General features: G+C 40.8%; 1 protein-coding gene across 1 annotated transcript in view; it reads left to right on the top strand.

Moving 5' to 3' along the window:
• The first annotated feature begins 1537 nt into the window (after positions 1–1537).
• LOC139749876 (PRKR-interacting protein 1 homolog) overlaps positions 1538–9981 on the top strand; it is a 69393-nt gene continuing 60949 nt past the window's right edge. The window contains exon 1 of the mRNA XM_071664249.1: positions 1538–1717. Within this exon, the coding sequence (XP_071520350.1) occupies positions 1625–1717 (93 nt within the window). The 5' untranslated portion in view covers positions 1538–1624. The remainder of the gene's footprint in view (positions 1718–9981) is intronic.

Here is a 9981-nt window from a genome sequence, read left to right as displayed (position 1 = left end):
ATACATCCCATTCCTCCCCCACTCCCCTTACTTCCATTGTTCTCACCTTTTTCCATTCTGTACTCAGTCTCTCCTGGTACTTCCTCACACAAGTCTCCTTCCCAAGCTCACTTACTCTCACCACCCTCTTCACCCCAACATTCACTCTTCTTTTCTGAAGACCCATACAAATCTTCACCTTAGCCTTCACAAGATAATGATCAGACATCCCTCCAGTTGCACCTCTCAGCACATTAACATCCAAAAGTCTCTCTTTCGCGCGCCTGTCAATTAACACGCAATCCAATAACGCTCTCTGGCCATCTCTTCTACTTACATACGTATACTTATGTATATCTCGCTTTTTAAACCAGGTATTCCCAATCACCAGTCCTTTTTCAGCACATAACTCTACAAGCTCTTCACCATTTCCATTTACAACACTGAACACCCCATGTATACCAATTATTCCCTCAACTGCCACATTACTCACCTTTGCATTCAAATCACCCATCACTATAACCCGGTCTCGTGCATCAAAACCACTAACACACTCATTCAGCTGCTCCCAAAACACTTGCCTCTCATGATCTTTCTTCTCATGCCCAGGTGCATATGCACCAATAATCACCCATCTCTCTCCATCAACTTTCAGTTTTACCCATATTAATCGAGAATTTACTTTATTACATTCTATCACATACTCCCACAACTCCTGTTTCAGGAGTACTGCTACTCCTTCCCTTGCTCTTGTCCTCTCACTAACCCCTGACTTTACTCCCAAGACATTCCCAAACCACTCTTCCCCTTTACCCTTGAGCTTCGTTTCACTCAGAGCCAAAACATCCAGGTTCCTTTCCTCAAACATACTACCTATCACTCCTTTTTTCACATCTTGGTCACATCCACACACATTTAGACACCCCAGTCTGAGCCTTGGAGGAGGATGAGCACTCCCCGCGTGACTCCTTCTTCTAGCCTTGGAGGAGGATGAGCACTCCCCGCGTGACTCCTTCTTCTGTTTCCCATTTTAGAAAGTTAAAATATATATATATATATATATATATATATATATATATATATATATATATATATATATATATATATATATATATATATATTTACTTTTAAACCGTATCATATGCATACTAAAGTCTGCTGATACAATAAAGTTACTAGATTTAATAACTATTCGTAAGATCTTTTTTTAAAATGAGGAAATTGTTTTTCATTTTTGAATGCACATTGCCGACCATCATAATTTATCTATGGGATTCCTATCTCCGAATGGCTTTATAATGTCTAAAATATAATTAGTTGTGTACCATTTCTTTTGCGACATTATAGAATGTAGAACTGACAGAATAATATGTACGTTATCGTATGAAGGAATATTGATGTATATGATATATTTGAGTTTTTATGACGTTACAAATTGGTCAGATTATTCCATAGTGTTATCGTTGGTAAAGTTTAGAAGTTGTATGATAATAAATGTACTTCCAGAGAAAATTAATATGAATTTACAGCTGCCGTGACTATTATTATTCCTGCAGCGATTGTTTACAAATACAAAGTGGTTCATGGCGAAACAGTGTAAGCGACTTAGAGAAGGTGTATACTGCAAGAATATCCAGATGAAAACATGTCAGGAGAGGGTGACGAAAAGCAGGTTACTGTTGTAAAGAATGCAACGGATCTGCAGCGTTTAAAACTGGAGAAGCTGATGAGCAATCCCGTAAGTTTGATTGTTAAGCCGGAGTCACTGGAACTCACTTTTCTTAGGAGAAAGGTAAAGTTCCAGTTTAAGATTACCACAGGAGGATTAGGAGGGAACGCGTTAATGTACTTCAGTTACTAAGTGCAAATGATATGGATACAGTGGGCAATATTTAAAAAAATTATTTTACCTCTTAGTTGGCCTCAATGTCGGTGCTATTTTGCCGTCTGTAGGGTTTTATTTTCATTATTGGATATCAAGGCACTCCTCATTGGAGTAAAGTTTTTTGAAAATATAGTTTCATACAAACGTTTGTTTGTGAGAAGAGGCTTAAGTGCTGCTGATGCCCCAGATGACACATGCTAAACTTACCATTTACCCCACATAACTGGAAAGAAAACAGTCCAGGTCTTCCAGGCTTTTTGTTTTTGTGTGATGACAGTCGTATGTGTCTGCTGTCTCCAAGGTTACCAGTAGCACTCTGATGACCAATATGGTCTGTTTAATTTTACAAAAGCCCACAAGAGTTGCAGGAGGGCTTGGCCTCTGTCATATTGAGATTTTGGTAAAATATTAGGATAAAAGTCAAATGAATGACTCTCCTTGATACCTAGACCCTGTTCTAGACATCTGACCCTGGCTTCATGACCTGTCCTACATTAGCATGTCAGCAAGATCTAAGTCTGCTGTAGCATAGCTTAAGAGAAGATGCCAAGGAAAGTAGACTGTGTTGAATAGAAACAGTATTATGTTCAGTGAAAGAATGTTTTGCCTCTGCATCTTGGATGTTGAGTGATTGATGTTACTACACTCTGTCAGCATGAGGCTGCACTTTGATTGTAAAGTCACCTTTGTTAGTGGGCAAAAGGTGTACAGGTCTCACTGAAGAGTCTTAAACTCCAAAGGAATCTATCATTTCCTTGGTACTGATTGTAGTGCAGCCATGAAATTACAGGGGCTCTGTAGGAGGGGTCCTGGTGTTATATGGTAAATTTTTCATTAATTTTATTTTGCGGTGCATATGCTTAGAGAATACTGTCACAATTTAGAAGATTGAATTTGAGTTTTGTATATTTTTCAACTCTGTTACAAATGGTGACAGTGGCATGCATGGGAAAATGTTTGGTTGTTTAATGGAAAAGTAGGAAATTCACATGTAAGTCAGTAGAACTTCTGCAAACCTTCTTCCCTATCAAGTTTTATTGTAAGTTTCATTAGTATAGTTAAATCATGCTAATCACACCTATGATTGTGCACCATGCATGTGTCAACAAACATAGGACACAATGAGCTGCTATATGATCCCCTGCAGCAAACAGATTTTATGTTGATATGTTTCTGTGAAGCATCTGTGGGAAATCACAGAAAGATCAGTGGGCCTTGGTTGTGGATAGGGGTTTGTGATTTTGGTACTTTATGCATGACAGGTAGAGAATGGAGTTGAGCAAATCAGGCCTTCAAGATCTTTCTCTGTTCCTGTTGCTATTTTACTGATTTGGGACATAGATAACAATTATGAAAAAAATTGTTTTGCTATTAGATGAAAGGTAAGATTATACAAGGTTCTGTTTATTTTTTACAACAGTATTTTGCCTTTTTTACAGTAAAGAACACAATTTTCCAAATTGCTTCTAGGTGGAGATTGGGCTGTGGCAGGGGTATATATCATCATGGCTGTTTAATTTGTTTATGAATGGGGTGGTAAGGAAGATAAATGCAAGGTAATTGGAGAGAGGGATGAGTATGCAGTCTCTTGGAAGTTAGGGGGCCAGGGAAGTGAAACAGTTTTTGTTTGCTGATGACCTCGTCAGTACACCCCTTGGGGGTGGAACTAAAGGGGGAGGCATTTCCCATTTACTTCAGGGCAATAGTTTTAGATTTGGGCAAATACCTGAGGTGTGCTGTTACTTTTAGTTTTGACAATTTTTGAGCCTTGCTGCCTCAGGAAACACTACGCTGGAGTTGCCCTCTGCCATTGACCTGTCAAGGTTGAGGCACAAAAGGCTAAGAAGTGGTACTGGAGTCTACCAGTTATGCTAAGGATTAAAAGGAACGAGTGATTGAGGGTGGTGGCACTGAAAGTTAATAGGATGACAGGGGAGAATAAAAGGAGGGAGATTGTGGAGAGGTGTAAAAGTTGTAATGTGGATGTGCTAAGGACTGGGGGAACCCATATCCTCAGGCAAGGTGTGTGGAGTGCAAATGGAAATTAATGCAAGTTATGGGAGGGCATAGAAGGAGGTGTGGTATGGATGGGAATGAGTGAAAATTATTGGGGAAGAGTAAAAGAAGGATGTGCAATTCTGCTATCACCAAGAGTGTGGGAGGGTGTTACAGAGCATGGATGGAATGGATCAAGAATAGTGTGGGTGAAAGGAAAGACTGGGATTGTGAAATATGCATGGGTATGTGTATATGTGCCTGTGAATATGAAGACTGTATGAGGTAAGGATGAAATGAAGCTTTTCTGGAGGAATTTGATTGACTGTATAAACAGTTTTGAGAATGAGAGAAACGTAGTCATATTGGATGATATGAATGCGAAAGTGGGATATAATGGATTTGGTGAGATAGTTGGTAAATGGGGAGTGCCTGGAGTAAATGAGAATGGATGCTATCTTGTAGATATTTGTACTGAGAGGGCTTTATTCCTTGCAAACATCTTTTTTCAGCACAAGATGATCCACAGATATACATGGATGAGGAATGATGGAAGAGAAGAGCAAAAGGCTTTGATTGACTGTGTGGCAGTTGATGGATGAAAGATTGAGAAAGGTTGTGCTGGATGCTAGAGTTGTGAGTGGATTCTTTAGAGACTGACCATTTCGTTCTTGTGGGATGAAGAGCAGGGAGAAGTGGAGGTATGGTGTGAGGAAGACTGGAGAGGTAAAAGTGTTGGCAAGTGAGAAGATGAATCAGGAAAAATATAGGGAAGAATATGAAAGGAAGGTAACTGAATGCTTAGATAGAAATGCAGTGAATGTAGGAATGCAGTCATGTGTGAATGAGTTATTTTGAAATGTTTGGGATCAGTAGCTGGATACAAGGTAGTGAGATACAGGAATAGAAAGGGCAATGCATGGTGGACAGAAGAGATTAGAAATGCTGTGGAAGAAAAAAAGGCGTATAAGAGATTGCTCATTAGGCATGAACCAGTGGAAGTTCAGCAAAGGAGGAGGGAAGGATACAGAATATGTAAGGGGAATGCCAAGAAGCTGATAGAGGGAAGCAAAGAAAGTGTAGAAGATTTTGGAAGAAAGTTAAGTGAACAGTTTTGGGATAATAAGAAACTATGTTGGAAGGAGATGAAAAAGGAAAGAGATGGATGTAAGAATGGAAATGTTGATGTGAGAAGTAAGGAAGGGGAATTGCTGAATCAGGAGGAAGTGAAAGGAAGATGGAGAGTATTTTGCAAAACTTATGAATGTGGGAGAAGGAGAGGCAGCTGTTGTTACTTCATGGGTATGGAGGAGGGAAGGAAGAGGATACAAGTACAAGGGGCCTATGGCAAAGAGGGAGGTAAGAAGGGCAATAATGAGACTGAAGATAGGAAAGGCACCTGGAGTGGATGGGATTATGGCTGAAATACTGAAGTATGAAGGAGACAGTGTGATAGAGTGGATGCATCTTACATGCAATTTAGCATGGAAACAGAAGGTTGTGTCTGATTATTGGGTGAAAGCTATTATTGTTCCTTTATTCAAAGGAAAAAGTGCCAAGGGTGTATGTAGCAGTTATAAGGGATTAAATCTGTTAAGTATACCAGGAAAAGTATGTGCAAGAATTTTAATTGACAAAGTGATGAAAGTGATTGAATGCAGAATAAGTGATGAACAAGGGGGTTTTAGGAAAGGTAGGGGATGTGTGGATCAGATTTTTGTTGTAAAGATGACCATAGAAAAGTATTTAGGGAAAGGTAGGAAGTTGTATGCAGCTTTTATGGATCTGGAGAAAGCATATGACAGAGGTGAGTGGAATACTTTGTGGGATGTGTTAAGGATATATGGTATAGGGGAAAACTGTTGGATGGTGTAAAAGCCTTCTGTACAGGAGCAAATGTGTGTATAAGAGTCAATGGAGAGCTGAGTGAAAATTTTGGAATACATGTAGATGTGAGGCAGGGCTGTGTGATATCACTGTGACTTTTCATTATATATATGTATGGCGTGCAAAGAGAGATGAAAGCAAAACTAGGGAAAAGATGGAGAGTGGTGGTGAGATATGGTGGTTAGTGGCAAGCTTGTTTGTGGATGATGAGGGAGAGACCAGTACAGGGTAGAAGAGTCATTGGGTCTCTTGATAGAATAATGAAGGGTAGAGGTGTAAGTATAGAAGTGAAATGAGGATTAAGGGACAGCTTAGTCCTTCCAACCCTGACCTCTGCAGCCAAAACATGAATGTGGAATGAGGCACAGAGGGCAAGGATCCAGGCTGTGGAAATGAGATATTTGAGAAAAGCATGTCGTGTGACCAGATGGAATGAAGAAAGAAATGAAAGGGTGTATGAGAGGTGGTATGGCAAGGAATGCAAAGGGATTTAATTGTGGAGCAGTAGAATAGGTGAAACATAATACTTTGAGGTGGTTTGGGCTTGTGGAAAGAATGCAAGACAGGGAGTTTACAAAGAGAGTGTATGATAGTACAATTAAAGGGGTTGGTGTGAGTGGAAGACCATCTAGGACAAGGGCTGATACAGTGGAGGAATGGTGGGGGGGAGAGAAACAATGAAAGAATGTGTGGAATGGTGTATGTAAGGGAGGCATGCAAGGACAGGGATAAGTGGAGACTTTTCCTGTTGCCATCCCTTGATGGGAGTTCCTGGAGGGAATGGGCAGCAGAGATATAGATAGATAGACAGTGTTGGTTACAAATTTGAGTGAGAAACTGCAGAGGTTGATGACAGAGTTTGGAAGAGTATGTAGAAGGAGGACTTTAAGAGTGAATGCAAATATAAGCAAGGGTATTATTTTTAGCAGGGTACAGGGACAGGTTAGTTGGAGTGATAGTTTGAATGGAGAAAATTTGGAGGAAGGGAAATATTTTTGATACCTGGCAGTGGACATGGCAGCAAATGGAACCATGGAAGTGGAAGTGAGTCATTGGGTAGGTGAGGAGGTGAAGATTCTGGGAAAATTGAGGAATATGTGGAAAGAGAGGTTGTTGTCTGTTCGGGCGAAAAATGGGTATGTTTGAAAGTATAGGAGTCTCAGTGATGTTGTTTGGATGCGACGTATGTTCTGTTGATGGGATATGGTGGGGAAGTGGATGTTTTAGAAATTAAAATTTTGTGGACTATGTGTGTTGTGAGGTGGTTTGATCAAGTAATAAAAGGGCAAGAGAGATGTGGTAATAAAAAGAATGGGTGAAGGAGCTGAAGAGGGTGCACAAAAATGGTTTAGGCATATGGTAAGAATAAGGAAAGAGAGGTTGACAAAAAGGATATGTGTCAGAAGTAGAAGGGACAAGGAGAAGGGGAAGACCAAATTACATATGGAAAGATGGAGTGAAAAATAATTTACTTGGTTGGGGTCTGAAGATGCAGGAGAGTGACAGGCTTGCGTGGGATAGAGTGAATTGGAACAGTAAAGTATATAGGGGTTGATTTGTTGTCAGTGAACTGAACTCAGGCATGTGAAATGGCTGGGGAAACCATAGAAAGGTATAGCTGTCACATGTAATACATCAAAAGCACAGCTCCCTGTCCACAACCAGGCCTCGCACACCTTTCCATGGTTTACCCCGGCTTCCTCAAATGCCACTGATAGCACATTGAACCCTGTGCACCACATTATTCCAATTCACTCTATCCATTGCACATCTTTCACCCTCCAACATGTTCAGACCCTGATCACTCAAAATCTTTTTCACTCCATTCTTCCATCTCAATACAGTCTCCCCATTCTCCATGTTCCCCTTCCTCACTCATTCCCTCTATATTTTCAAACCATTTCAGCACACCCTGTTCAGCTCTCTTAAACACACACTTTTTATTACCACACCTCTCTCTTAACCTTTCGTTACTCACTCGATCAAACCATCACACACCACATATTGTCCTCAAAAATTTCATTTCCAACACCACTCTCCTCTGCACAAAATCATCTATAGCCCATTCCTCCCATCCATATAAGATTGTTAAGAATACTATACCTTCAAACTTAACCAGATAATGTTGTGTCTTTCAGCACTCCTAGAACATTTGTCCTCTCCTCATCTTAGTGACTCCTGCTTCCATGGCTCCATTCAGACTTACACTACAACTAATCTGACCTCAATCCCCCAATCCTTCAACCGTGCTCTCTATCTATCTTGGGAAATGAGTCAGTTGTTGTTCCCAATTATACAGCTCTCATGGCTGATTCAGATGAGAAACTGTAGAGATTGGTGACTGAGTTTGGAAAAGTGTGTGAAAGGAGAAAGTTAAGAGTAAATGTGAATAAGAGCATGGTTATTAGGTTCAGTAGGGTTGAGCGACAAGTTAATTAGGAGATAAGTTTGAATGGAGAAAACCTGGAGGAAGTGAAGTGTTTTAGATATCTGGGAGTGGACTTAGCAGTGGATGGAACCATGGATGCAGAAGTGAGTCACAGGGTGGGGAGGGTTCGAAGGCTCTGGGAGCATTGAAGAATGTGTGGAAGGCGAGAATGTTATCTCGGAGAGCAAAAATGGGTACGTATGAAGGAACAGTGGTTCCACCAATGTTACATGGTTGTGAGGCATGGGCTGTAGATTGGGTTGTATGGAGGAGGGTGGATGTGTTGGAAATGAAATGTTTGAGGACAGTGTGTGGTGTGAAGTGGTTTTGTCAAGTAAGTAATGAAAGGGTAAGAGAAATGTTTGGTAATAAAAAAAGTGTGTTTGAGAGAGCAGAAGAGGGAGTGTTGAAATGGTTTGGTCACTTGGAGAGAATGAGTGAGGAAAGATTGACAAAGAGGATATATGTGTCAGAGGTGGAGGGAACAAGGAGAAGTGGGAGACCAAATTGGAGGTGGAGGGATGGAGTGAAAAAATTTTAAGTGATCGAGGCCTGAACATACAGAAGGGTAAAAGATGTGCAAGGAATAGAGTGAATGGGAACGATGTGGTATACCAGGGTCAACATGCTTTCAGTGGACTTTTGTCTTTTCTAGCACCACCTCGCATTAGGGGGCGGGGTATTTGCTGTGTGGTGGGGTAACTATGTGAAAGGATGAAGGCAGCAAGTATGAATTTATACATGTGTATATATATATGAGTCTGTATAAGTATGTATATGTTGATATATATATATATATATATATATATATATATATATATATATATATATATGATACTCTCTCACCCCAACTCTCATTTGCCCTTTTTTTCACCTCTTGCACCTTTCTCTTGACCTCCTGTCTCTTTCTTTTATACGTCTCCCACTCAACTGCATTTTTTCCTGCAAAAATCGTCCAAATGCCTCTCTCTTCTCTTTCACTAATACTCTTACTTCTTCATCCCACCACTCACTACCCTTTCTAATCAACCCACCTCCCACTCTTCTCATGCCACAAGCATCTTTTGCGCAATCCATCACTGATTCCCTAAATACATCCCATTCCTCTCCCACTCCCCTTACTTCCATTGTTCTCACCTTTTTCCATTCTGTACTCAGTCTCTCCTGGTACTTCCTCACACAAGTCTCCTTCCCAAGCTCACTTACTCTCACCACCCTCTTCACCCCAACATTCACTCTTCTTTTCTGAAAACCCATACAAATCTTCACCTTAGCCTCCACAAGATAATGATCAGACATCCCTCCAGTTGCACCTCTCAGCACATTAACATCCAAAAGTCTCTCTTTCGCGCGCCTGTCAATTAACACATAATCCAATAACGCTCTCTGGCCATCTCTCCTACTTACATAAGTATTTTTATTTTTTTTTATTATACTTTGTCGCTGTCTCCCGCGTTTGCGAGGTAGCGCAAGGAAACAGACGAAAGAAATGGCCCACCCCCCCCATACACATGTATATACATACGTCCACACACGCAAATATACATACCTACACAGCTTTCCATGGTTTACCCCAGACGCTTCACATGCCTTGCTTCAATCCACTGACAGCACGTCAACCCCGGTATACCACATCGCTCCAATTCACTCTATTCCTTGCCCTCCTTTCACCCTCCTGCATGTTCAGGCCCCGATCACACAAAATCTTTTTCACTCCATCTTTCCACCTCCAATTTGGTCTCCCTCTTCTCCTCGTTCCCTCCACCTCCGACACATATATCCTCTTGGTCAGTCTTTCCCCACTCAT

This window comes from Panulirus ornatus, chromosome 8, assembly GCF_036320965.1.
Source record: "Panulirus ornatus isolate Po-2019 chromosome 8, ASM3632096v1, whole genome shotgun sequence".
NCBI classification, from domain to species: domain Eukaryota; kingdom Metazoa; phylum Arthropoda; class Malacostraca; order Decapoda; family Palinuridae; genus Panulirus; species Panulirus ornatus.
Note: the sequence above shows the minus strand (reverse complement) of the source record. Positions and strands in the feature narration are given on the sequence as shown.